This window comes from Cnephaeus nilssonii (genome assembly GCF_951640355.1).
Source record: "Cnephaeus nilssonii genome assembly, chromosome: 3".
NCBI lineage: Eukaryota > Metazoa > Chordata > Mammalia > Chiroptera > Vespertilionidae > Cnephaeus > Cnephaeus nilssonii.
The window spans coordinates 23,753,452-23,766,208 of NC_137074.1; the positions used below are offsets into that span (position 1 = coordinate 23,753,452).

A 12,757-nucleotide genomic window follows, 5' to 3' on the forward strand; every position below is an offset into this window, starting at 1 on the left:
AAGCGGTTAGGGGCAATTAGGCAGACAGGCAGGCGAGCAGTTGGGAGCCAGTAGTACTGAATTGTGAGATGGATGTCCGACTGCCCATTTAGGGATCACCACCAGGATCGGGGCTAAACAGGCAGTCGAACATACCTCGAGGGGTCCCAGATTGGAGAGGGTGCAGGCTGGGCTGTGGGACACCCCACCCCCATGCACGAATTTCGTGCACTGGGCCTCTAATCCTATATAATAAAAGCCTAATATGCAAATCGACCGAACAGCAGAATGACTGATGGAACGACTGGTCGTTATGACATGCACGGACCACCAGGGGGCAGATGCTCAACACAGGAGCTGCCCCCAGCCCACAGGCCTCAGGCTAACCAAGGTGGGTGCCAGCCGGAGCCCCCCTATCACTCCGCCAGCCACCCCACAGATCGGCCCTAATTACTGGCCAGGCCTAGGACCCTGCCCTTGCATGAATTTCATGCACCGGGCCTCTAGTATGTGTGTGTACACACACACACACACACACACACACATTTCCTAAGGATATAGCTGCCATAGATAGTGATTTCCTCTGATGGATCCGGGGGAAATAAATTGAAAACCTCCCAGAAAGAATTCATCATTCTAGATACCATTTAACAACATTCATGATTCCTGGGAAGAGGTCAAAATATCAGCATTCACGGAGTTTGGAAGAAGTTGATTCCAACCCTCAGGGATGACTTTGAGGGTTCAAGACTTCAGGGGAGGAAGTAACTGTAGGTACGGTGGAAATAGCAATAGAAGTGGAATTAAATGACAAGCCAGAAGATGTGACTGAATTGCTGCAATCTCATGAGAACACTTTAACAAATGACAAGTTGGATGAACAAAGAAAATGGTTCCTTGAGATGGAATCCATTTCTGGTGAAGATGCTGTGCAGAGTGTTGAAATGACAACAAAGGATTTGGAATATTACATAAACTTACATTATAAAGCAGTGCTAGGGTTTGAGAGGATTGACTCCAATTTTGAAAGAAGTTCTACTGTGGGTGAAATGCTATTAAACGGCATTGCATGCTACAGAGAAATCTTTCATGAAAAGAAGAATCAATCTATGTGGCAAACTTCATTATTGTCTTAGTTTAAAAAACTTAGCCCTAGCTGGTTTGGCTCAGTAGATAGAGCGTTGGCCTGCAGACTGAAGGATCCCAGGTTCAATTCCAGTCAAGGGCATATGCCTGGGTTGTGGGCTCAATCCCTAGTAGTGGACGTGCAGGAGGCAGCCGATGGATGATTCTATCATTGATGTTTCTATCTCTCCCTCCCTCTCCCTTCCTCTCTGAAATCAATAAAAATATATATTAAAAAAAAATTAAGACAACAGGCACCCCAACTTTCAGCAACCTCCACCCTGACCATTCAGCAGCCATCAACACTGAGGCAAGACCCTCCACCAGCAAAAACATTTTGACTTGCTGATGGTTAGCATTTTTTAAGCAAGAAAGTATTTTTTAATTAAGTCTGTACATTATTTATTTATTTATTTTTATTGATTTCAGATAGGAAGGGAGAGGAAAAGAGAGATAGAAACATCAATGATGAGAGAATCATTGATCGGCTGCCTCCTGCACGCCCCACACTGAGGAAGAGCCTGCAACCCAGGCATGTGCCCTTGACCGGGAATCAAACCATGACCTCTTGGTTCATAACTCAATGCTCAACCACTGAGCCACGCCAGCCGGACTGTACATTGGTTTTTTTAGACATAATACTATTGCACAGTTAATACTGACTATAATATAGTATAAACATAACTTTCATATGTACTGGGAAACCAAAACACTTGTGACTCACTTTATTGCGAGCTTCACCTTATTGTGGTGAATCTAAAACACAACCCGCAGCATCTCGTTGCCTTTGTATCACCAAATCACCCCGGGCCTTGCCATCATAAACCAACGGCTTTGACCGGCCCCTCTCCCCTTCCATTCCAAATCACTAGCTTTATCCTCACAATCCTCAAAGGGTCTCCAGGGCCCATAAAGCGAAGATAACGCCCTCCCTTGGCCCCACTCTCCCCAAAGCCCTGTGTGTTCCCCTCCCTGCAACGACCCCCATGCCAAGCCCTGCTGCACATCCATCCCCTCACTTAGGCACTGCTGTTCCCTCCCCCAGTGATTCCCTCACCCTCCAAACCCAAACCAAATGTCACCACGTGGGAACCTTCCTGAAAGCCCTCTGCACTTTGCACCCATCTCAATGGTAATACCGCATTATGTGAAAATTACCTCTTTACAGAAATGCAGCATTTCTCCCTCTACGCTGGTGTCTTTGGAGGGAAAAGCTCATGACTGACTGGCTTTTTTCATTCTTAGCTCTTATCCCAGGCCTACTTGGAATAGTCACTCTTCACAAATGTCAGTTAAAGAAATCATGAATGGTATAAAACGCATAAGAACACCTTCAGATTTACCCAGAGTTTTACAAATTTCAGAGTGCCCCCCAAACCACTTATACGACCCTCTGAGCAATCCTGGGAGATTATCCCCGTTTTTAAATGCCGGAAATTTGGTTAAGAGAGCACACGCAGCTCCTGACAGAACTAGACTATTTAAAGTCCCCAGCCCTAGCTGGTTTGGCTCAGTGGATAGAGCATCAGCCTGGAGACTGAAGGGTCCCAGGTTCGATTCTGGTCAAGGGCACATGCCTGGGTTGCGGGCTCAGTCCCCAGTAGGGGGCGTGCAGGAGGCAGCCGATCAATGATTCTCTGTCATCATTGATGTTTCTATCTCTCTCTCCCTCTCCCTTCCTCTCTAAAATCAATCAAAAAAAAAAAAATAATAAGTCCCCAGCCACCATCATCTTTGTAAGAAAAGCCTTGTGGGACCATGGCGGTCTCTTTCTGGGCAGACCCACGCACTCACTATGCGTTATCCCCTCTCTGCGTGGCTCTTAACCTTGGCGGCACATCACAGTCACCGTGGGAGCTTTCACAAGCCCGAAGCCCAGGCCATTCCCAGAGCAGTAAGTCACGACCTCTGGAGGCCACAGACTTCTTTCAAGCTCCTCAGGAATTCCATCATGCAGCGAAGGCCAAGAATCACTGTCCTCAGCAAACCCTCCAGATCGAATTGCACCTTCCGGACAAGGCTGCAGTCTGCGTCTTGTCATTGACTGGAGGTACCGTCTGCTAGGGCTTGATCAGAATCCGTGATATGACCGTGGCATTAGGAGCCAAGGGCAGAGGGGGCTCGGGGCCAGGCTTCCTGCTGCCCAGGTGTGCGATTTGATCACATGCCTGCTCTGCACATTAGTTTCCACAGCTGCACTGTCGTAAGGCTCAAAGGACATGGGTGCAAAGAGAGCCTTGGAAATAAAATAAGATGGTCTGTGTTCCAAAGTTACAGAAAACTGACAACCTGATTGCTCCAAAGAGCACGAGGCCCCTGATAATACAACAGAATAATGCAACATCGATCATTACAATTAGCTCTCTCTTGCTTCCTATTTTAATATAATAAGATCAAAACATGTTTTCGACCTTTCGTATACTATAAAAGAAACAGAGAGAGGTGTTCAAAAGGAATTTCTACACAGACGGCTAGGCTAGATAAGCTATGGCACACATTCAGAGCACATAATGAAAATACGTTTTAAAGAATAACTCAGTCATTTACGAGAAACTGAAATCACTTACAAATGCCATGGTGTGTACAGCGAATAGTTTAAATCAAAATGGCAATATGTTCCCATAACTATTTTTCAAATGCCTTCCAGTAAGAAAAGCCCAAACTCCCTTGTTAGCAATTCCTTTCCATTAACCTTAAATGCTCTGTAACTTAAAATAAAACTTGAGTTTTTCATTCCTTTGATGCTAACACTGAAGAATTTAATGAAACATGCAAGAAAATTTAAAACCCTTTAAAAGGGAAAGTGATCGGCTAATCTATCTTTGCAATGGTTGCAGACTAATCCTTAAATTCAAAGCATCTTTGGGCCCTAGCCGGTTTAGCTCAGTGGGTAGAGCATCGGCCTATGGACCAAAGGGTCCTGGGTTCGACTCCGGTCAAGGGCACATACAGGATCCTCCCCGGCCCGGGCCCTGGTCAGGCCTCATGCAGGAGGCAACCAATCGATGTGTTCCTCTCACATTAATATTTCTCCCTGTCTTACCCTCTCTCTAAAAATTTTTCAATGGAAAAATATCCTCAGGTGAGGATTTAAAAAAAAAAAAAAGCATCTTTGTAATAAGCTACAAGATTAGCAAGACAACTGTTTTCGTGTAAGTAGGAAACAAAAAACGAGAACAAAATGGATTCCTTTTCACCATTTTAATGGATTCAAAATACCATAGCTAAGAAATATCCATCCCTCCCTGTTATTACACTCCAGGTTGGTGTATAAAATATGTACCTCAGGGGTGATGTCGGCTTCCGGTTCGCTGACCAGTCTGTACTTCTTCCCATTCTGCAGTAACTTCAGGCACACAGGAGGCTTGTCGATTTTCATGAATTTCTTAGAGGAGTGCTTGACAGCCTTGGCAATATCCTAAAGATGGAAATAGGTTTTGGTTGTGAAATGCACCAGCAACAACTCTAAGAGCTGTAAGAGACCTAGCCGTGCAGGGCCAGGCTGCAGGTTCTTCATTTCCTCCTCCCAAGTGCCGGCCCGAGTGACTTCCTCGGTGCTCCCAGAAGAAATGCTGAAGCTCAGGCTCCTTCAGTCTGCACCGTGGGCTCCTACGTCTCCAAACATCCTTCTGTAAAAGCCCGACAGCTAAAAGCAGCACAGGTAGCCTGCGGGGCACCAAAGACTTGCTTCTGGAGAACCTGACAAACTTAAGTTAGCACCAGCATATACATCTGTGCTCGTTAGATGCCCACCATGGGGATGGAAAGCAACTGTTTTAGGACTCGGTTCCAGTTTACTCAAAGTTGTTTCTACTCAGCACTTCGTTTCCAGCTGGTTGTCACAACTACCCCCCTGGAGGGGACACTAATTTTGTATGTATTGCTCAAATGGCCCCCAAGAGGTTAAAGCAACCTTTGGCCCAGGTTCCCTTGGTAAAGCAGCTGTGCAGCTGACATGAAATGTGGGTTTCCTGTAGGCAAAGGTCAAGGAAACCTTTTCCTACATAGGAAAAAAAATCCCACGAAGAAGAATGCAAACATAAAACATCTGCCAGAAAGGGCTTCCTGCCTGCGCTGTGCGTGCGCCCTATTGTCCGGTGGCTCCTCCTCTCCATTTGCTGACAGGACTGCTTCTCACCCAGCTTCCCAGCAAGCACGGAAAATGCCCTTTTAGTCAAATGAATTTACTTTTAAAAACACAAAGTTCTTGACTTTGGGTGGTGGGCACAGATCTTGTATCATAGAAATGTACACTTGAAACCTACATGATCCTATTAACCAATGTCACCCCAATAAATTTATTTTTTTTAAAAGCTGCCCAGCTCAGCTGGGTGTGGCTCAGCAATTAAATGTCAACCCAGGAACCAAGAGATCACTGGTTCGGTTCCCAATCAAGGCATATGGCCAGGTTGTGGGCTCAATCATTGATGATTCTCTCTCTTCATTAATGTTCTTCTCTCTCTCTCCCTCTCCCTTCCTCTCTAAAATCAATAAAAACTTCTTTTTAAAGTTGCCCAGAAATCAACCAACCCACCTTGGGTTTGCTGTAAAAACTAAACCTTTATTATTTTGAACAAAAAAATTTTTTTAAAAAATACAAAGCTCATTAAATAATAGTATTTATTCCAAAGCTATGCTAATTATACTTTAGATGGTATTGTTTTTATACCATTTTGAAAACTAGCTTTTCCCAATTGAACATGTTATCATTAATGAGATTACAAAAAGCAGGCTTACCTTCTTAGGAAGAAACTAAAAGCCTATATTACTTACTATAAAGTGTTTAAACTTTCATACATATTGCTAATTATAATCAGTATGATTAATTTTAAAGTCAAGGAAATACTACAACCTAAACCACTGGGAGTATATAGTTTGATATAAATTCTGTAATTCAAACTAGAACTCCTCAATTAGTATAGTACACTTCAGATCTAATGCCTAATTTTTTGTTTTGTTTTTTAATGCTTACATTACTTAGGTCAAACCCTGATCTAAGATCTGAAAGTATAATTTCAAGGCACTGTTTTATCTGTCTACTTCGTTTATTTGTTCTCCACTTACCTCTAAGCCATTACAAGTGCACTGAGAATGGCGAAAAGTATGAAAGGACATTCAATTACCACTATTCTAATCTATTTAGTTCAGAAAATGGGCTCAATATCACAGCCTTATTCTACATCCTGGAAAACTGAACTACGATGAATATACCCAAACTCCCTCCTCTTCCCTCACCGCAACAGGGGATTCATGAATATTTGCTGCCATAAAACACAGAATGTTGAGGCCACGAACCATAGGACAATTTTTTATCCAAAACATTGCTCTGCGTTTAATGAGTTAACCTGGGAGGCCCATCGTATCTGAGGAGCGTTAGGCCAACGAGAAATCTCAAGTCGCCCTATTCTGGACCCAAAGACCCCAGATGTCTCCCGCCTCGGCTGTCCATCAGGCAACCCTCTAAAGGCTAGGCCTGCTTGCCTAGGCCAACCCCGCCCCTGAAGAGCTACCTCCCCATCTGTTGTCTTAGTGATGCCCTTTACGTGTATAGACAACCATACTCCATGGATCCGAGGACTCGGGGCACACCCAGGCACTGACATCATAACCTCTGTAGGTAAGTGCCAAATTAGACCCAAAGGGGGGCACCTAACAGGGACAGGACCCACACCTACACGTGGTGTAATGTTTGAACACAAAGAACCGAACATTCATTATTCATGTTTATTGGCTTTACCTTGATGAAGGACTCGTTATTGGTTGCTATGTACACCCGGAAAGATAAGGATGGATTCTGGTCGATGACTTTGTACAGAATCACAGCCCCATGGTGGTATAATGTTTCTTCGCTTTGAATAACAGGTCCCACAGGAGAAAGAGAGCTCACGTGCCATTTGACGTGGGTCGCAGAATGATCCACAGTGCATTCTAACGAGGCCTCGGAATTTTTAACATGTAAGACTTTGAATGTCATATTGGCATCATGGCCTGTTAAAACATGAAGGTACATGAGTGGTCCAGGTGTTACAGGGGTTGCACACATACACGCCATCATTAACATTTTAGCAAACAAGTACTTACGACCCAAGCAGAGGGAATGTGGAAACTGGATGGAGGTAAGACAGGCTGGGTCACATTTGACATCAAACATGGGTCCCCCGACAGCCCAGGGCTTGACAACCAGGTCTGCGTATTTGCTCCAGGACAAAATGCAATACTTGATGTCAACTTTCCTGTTAACTTCAAAGATCAGGCCAGTTTCCGTGCACTCGTACACTCCCTCCGTGTCCACCTTCAGCCTGTGTTGGACAGACAAGAACACCTGCTGAGTCTCAATGTTCGGTTGGGAGAAGACTTCTTACAATTATTTACATTTTTAATTTCACTCAAAAGCATTAAGGAAACTGTGCATTTTAAAGAAGCATCATTATCAAAGAAAACAATCCAGGTAATTACATAAAATGTATGACATTAGTGATGCTATTTTATGTCTCCCCTAATTGGCGTTATGTTTATGCAGAAAATTGAATTACTGATAATACTACGTCTCCTGTATTCACAATTACTTACAAAAACTGTCCCCCGGAAAGGAGTCTGGGGGTCACTTGTTCATTGTGTTTCTGGAGAAAAATACATATGTAATAAATAAATAACATATAATTAAGTGTTTTCTTAAATAAAACAAAATAGAGAGTCATATTCTATAATTAAAAGATACTTACATTTTCAGCATTACAGTGTTGACAGTGAGGTTCAATTTTAATACATTCTAAATAACAGAGACAAAGTTTTACTTATAGGAATGTGATCGGCATTTTCAAATAATAATTTTTAAATAAATATGTGTAATATGCTCAATTATAAAATTCAAAGGTATATACGCCCCTCAGCAATAATGATATTTAAAATAATGTTTGGAAAACTGAAGTTCATACCTGAATTAAAATGATCTTTGGGTGAATCCTTGTCTCCCCATCCTTCAGCTGTAAAAGATGTCACACATCTATTGGCACAAGTCAATCACGGGGTAAATCTCCTACTAAACACACCCCTTCAGCTTCACAGCCAACAGGAACTTTCAACACATTTTAACTGTCCCTGTGTGTTGATTCAATGACACATGAAATGTTGTCATATTTGAGAATCCCACTGCAGGTCTCAGGCAGGGGTGGGGAACCGTTTTTTCTGCCAAGGGCCCTTTGGATATTTATAACATCATTCCTGGGTCATACAAAATTATCAGCTTAAAAATCAGCCTGCTCTATTGGGTCAAGCATTTGATTAACTCATCCCTAATGCCTTGGCAGGGCCAGACCAAATGATTTTGTGGGCCTTACGTGGCCCGCGGGCCAGACGTTCCCCGACCCTGGTAATGCATGGAAATAAGTTAGAACGTGACAAGTTTCAACGCACCCCATTTGAGCACATAACTCTTTATCTGACGTTTTTATGCAGCAGCCACTGCTCTCGGCATCCCTCAACCTTATCCCCGCATCCTCCTGACAGTTCTGCACGGAGACGGCGGGGTGAATCAGACAGAATAAGAGGGCAGCACGCTGCCTCGCTCTTACCCGGAGCGGAAGCGCCCTCGGCGGAAACCTCTCCCAGTTCCCCATCTGTGGAGACAAGAAGGGCTTAGGGCACAGGTGCTCTCGAACCATCTCCTCCTTCCCGCCCCCTCCCCCCACCAGCTTCTCAACCAGAGCACTCGGCCCCTCCTGAAGGCTGACCGGAGGCAGGAACTGAGCAGGAGGCCTTGTTCCCCAGAGAAGGCTTGGCTGGCACCAGCCCTCTAGGCTGTCAGCGTTAGGGAGGGACGCGCTTGGAAGGGAGAAAGGGGTTAACATCTGATTTCAGGCATAAACTGGAATCTGAGTTGAGGCAGTTTGTAAGGCTCTCTGACTTAGCACACAGACTCCTTCCACGTGGTTCCAGACTCGACAAGACCCAGGTGCCCACCTCTGGGCCCTGACTGCCCTCCAATCACCACCACCACCACCACCACCACCACCACAACCACCAACACCACCACCGCCACCACCACCACACCCCCCACCATTTCTCCACCCCAAAGCACACTCCTGACTCAGGGCCTTTGCACGTCCTATCTCCTCCCACAGATATTCTCGTTGCTCACTCTCTCACACCCTTGAGGTGTGTGCTCAGGGTCACCTTACCTGAGCACTGTCCTACTGGCCCCCCTGAAACAGGGCCTGCCTGATGCACTCACTCTACCCCCTTCATTTCCCTTCAGCATCCTCCCCACCCCCCCCCCCCACCCCCGACCTGGCACCTGCAGTTCAGTGTGTCTGCTGCCTGGCTCTCTCCCCACTAGAATGTAAGCTTCAGAACTGTTATCACTAGGGCCTGGTAAGTATTCAATGCCTATTTCCTGAGTGACCAGAATTCCGTAATACCAGAAATCCTATATAATAAAAGCCTAATATGCTAAGTGTCCAGTCGTCCATTCAACCAATTGAAGTGTAATATGCTGATGATATGCTAAGGCCGCTCAACTGCTCTGACCACCAGGGGGCAGACACTCCGACTGGTAGGTTAGCTTGCTGCTAGGGTCCAGCCAATCGGGACTGAGTGAGATGGGCCAGACATGCCCTGGAGCCCTCCTATGGTCCCTCCCTGGCTGGCCAACCTCCCGCGTCCCTCCCTGACCCCAATCGTGCACTGGTGGGGTTCCTCGGCCTGGCCTGCACCCTCTCGCAATCTGGGCTGAGGGAGCCCACCCCCACCCAAGTGCACAAATTTTGTGCACTGGGCCTCTAGTGTACCATGAAAGGGAACAGCACTGGATTTCCTATTATCTACACTGGCCACTGGTTACATGAGCTTGGGCTGTCTAGTTATGTTACTAAATCTCTCTGTGCCTCACTTTCCTCATCTGTTAAATAGGGATTAAAATAATACCACCCCACAAAGTTGGGAAAATTAATTATAATTAGGGGCTGTGCCTCGCACTCAGCAATTCCTCAATGCGTGTTACCTGATAACTATTATTTTGCTACGGTGAAGGGTAGGATTCATTAAAAAATTCAAGAATTCTGAAGTAGCCTGGCCAGTGTGGCTAAGTGGTTGAGCATCAACCCATGAACCCAGCAACTCAATCCCCAGTGGATGTGTGCAGGAGGCAGCCGGTCAATGTTTCCCTCTCATCGATGTTTCTATCTCTCTATCCTTCTCCCTTCCTCTCTCTCTAAAATCAATAAAAACATTTTTTTTCAAAGAATTCCAAAGTAGACAACAACCTCGTCCCTTGGGGTCAGATGCCTGGCTTTATATTTTAAATGTCTGAACGGCCTTTGGGAGGGTCGCCCTGGGGTGGCACAGCACTCAACACGGTGTAAGGCCCTGTGCCCTCACCAGTGCCCAGCGGTGCGGCCTTCCCGCAGGACAGAGCTCCATCCGGAGCTACACAAGCTGCCTCATCTCTGCGACTTTCAGAGCAGTCAGTGTCCAGGGACCAGGGTTGCAAGAGAGAACCAACTTCAAAAAACAGCACTAAAATGAATGGCAAAGGGAGACCGAGAGGATTCAAATCCTGGACTCAGAACACGATGGATGAAGAGGCTCTGAAATACTGACCCCAGTCCTGCACCACACAACCCGCCCGTCAGATTCCCTCAGCCACTGTCCCTTAAAGGATCATTAAATTCTAAATTATGTAATGGCATACGTCACATTGTATTTCATCCACATCCCATGCTTTTCTGTCTTGCTGTCTGCCTTGGGAGTAGAAAAAGGAAGAGTTTAGAAGATCCTAACCAGCAGGCAAACCCCGTCTGTGACTAGGTCTTCCCAGCCAAAGTGGAGGAATTGGTGCGATCCTCCCCAGCCCATGAGCCACAGCTTCTCTCCGATCTATACCCAAGGACGATCGCAGAGCTCAGGCCTGTGAGTAGGGATACATCCAATCACGAGGAAGATGGATGGGCCACAGTGCCAGCCAGCCCACGCAGGAGCAAGCATCCGGGGGTGGCCCACCTCCTCCTACTTGAGAATGGAAGTAAGTGGGAGGGTGTCTGCCCCCTCTCTCCCCCAGTGTGGAGAATAAGAGGCCTTTTCACAAAAAGAGTAACCCTCAGGGAAGGCAGGGCCCTTTGGATGAACCTGGGCTCTAAGGACAAGCACCCTCTGCCCACAGAAGACATGAGAGCACTTTCACTGCCAAAGACTTCGGTGCCTAATCCAGCAGGGCCAGGGCCAGCCGCCCCTGCCCGCACATGCCCTGCCTGACCGTGACCCCAGCCTGCCGCCCAATTCTGAGCCTGTCGTGAGCTCCGCTGTCTCCCAATGCCTTCCACCGGGGTTGCCGGCCGTGGCCCAGACCTCGCTTCTGGACCGTAAAGGTCCTGCCTCTGGACCCTGGGTCCCCATGGCCATTGACCCAGTTAGCGGCCGGAGACCACGAAGGTGTGATCCCTACACGCAGCTTTCTGCTTCAATTCCTGCCCGAAGCCAATCGGTGGAGGCTGGACTTTTGACTGCATTTTGAAGGATGAAACAATCCATTAATGCATAAAGAAGACTGGGAGGCGGAGGGCTGGATCACATTTTTCCCTTTTGCATATCAGAATGGACATCGACTCCACCAGCGTAACAGGGAGATAATTACAGGTTTTTATCAACACACAACATGACTGCAAAGAGCTTACAACTGCCTTCGGAGATTCCCATTGGGAAACTGCAGAGGGAATTAGATTAAGTGCAGAAGGCCTTCTGAGTGAACAGACTTCATTTATTTTAAGTGCTACTAAGAAGCCCTCCGACTGCCTCGTATAGTGTTTGTGTTCACGGGCAGATCAGATGCTCAGACCGGGGACAAAATCCTTTCGTATAATAAAATCAGTGAAAATACCAGCTTAGTCACTCACCAAACTCTAGACGCAAACCATACTTTATATTTAGAATCTATGTCCTTAAAAGTGGTTTCAGACTCAAGTTGCTCACAAAGAGCCAGAACAGCAAGCCAGGAACTGGAGACCACAAGTTCTGCCTCGTTTTCAGCAGCAGCGTGTTTACCCTGCGATCATCCCTGAGCAGTGACCAGCAGCAGGAAGGAAGCCGGCACCACTGTGGCCACGCTGCGTATCGGGCTCGGCCTCAATCTTCTCTCCTCGGGGAAGCCGTGAGAGCAGAGCCCCAATCTCTGCACCCCCAGTGCAGAGAACACGAGCTCCAATGTTCAAAATGCTTAGAAGGTGCTTAATGGCTAACTCAGTTTTGCACAGAAAAAGATCATGAACAAACTTTAAAAACCCCGAGGGCTAACTTTCTCTTTCTTCCTTTCAACAACAAAAGTAAAAATTCAGAGGAAGGATGTACTTACTTGTTTCTTCTGTTTTTGGCTCCTCATTATCTACAAAAAAAAAAAAAAAAAAAAGGCTAAGTCAGATTCAGATGCCAGCTCGAGAAAACCCAGGCTAATGGGAGAATAGGTAAAATGTTTGCCTTTCACCAATAGCAACCATTTCCTGTCTTTCTTCTTCAGCTCATCCTGTTTTGCTACTTCGCTTGCCAACTAGAATTATTTCCCATGTAAGTACTTTTTTGGTACTTGACAAAGCCATGCTAGAAATTAATATGTCCTGAAGCAATGAGAGGTGTGTGTATGGCTTTAAAAAAAAATAAAATAAAGGGT

General features: G+C 46.0%; 1 protein-coding gene across 2 annotated transcripts in view; it reads right to left on the reverse strand.

The window, feature by feature from the left end:
* Positions 1-12,757, reverse strand: part of LOC307095607 (caspase recruitment domain-containing protein 8-like) — a 44,566-nt gene that overhangs the window by 15,269 nt on the left and 16,540 nt on the right. The window contains exons 5-12 of one of the 2 annotated variants that reach the window (XM_079764959.1): positions 12,446-12,475; positions 8,676-8,720; positions 8,040-8,087; positions 7,827-7,873; positions 7,675-7,724; positions 7,186-7,403; positions 6,842-7,092; positions 4,388-4,522 (exon numbers count right to left, since the gene is read on the reverse strand). In XM_079764959.1, the coding sequence (XP_079621085.1) occupies positions 4,388-4,522; positions 6,842-7,092; positions 7,186-7,403; positions 7,675-7,724; positions 7,827-7,873; positions 8,040-8,087; positions 8,676-8,720; positions 12,446-12,475 (824 nt within the window). Of the gene's footprint in view, positions 1-4,387; positions 4,523-6,841; positions 7,093-7,185; positions 7,404-7,674; positions 7,725-7,826; positions 7,874-8,039; positions 8,088-8,675; positions 8,739-12,445; positions 12,476-12,757 lie in introns of both variants that reach the window. The other variant, XM_079764958.1, reaches the window with a different exon arrangement.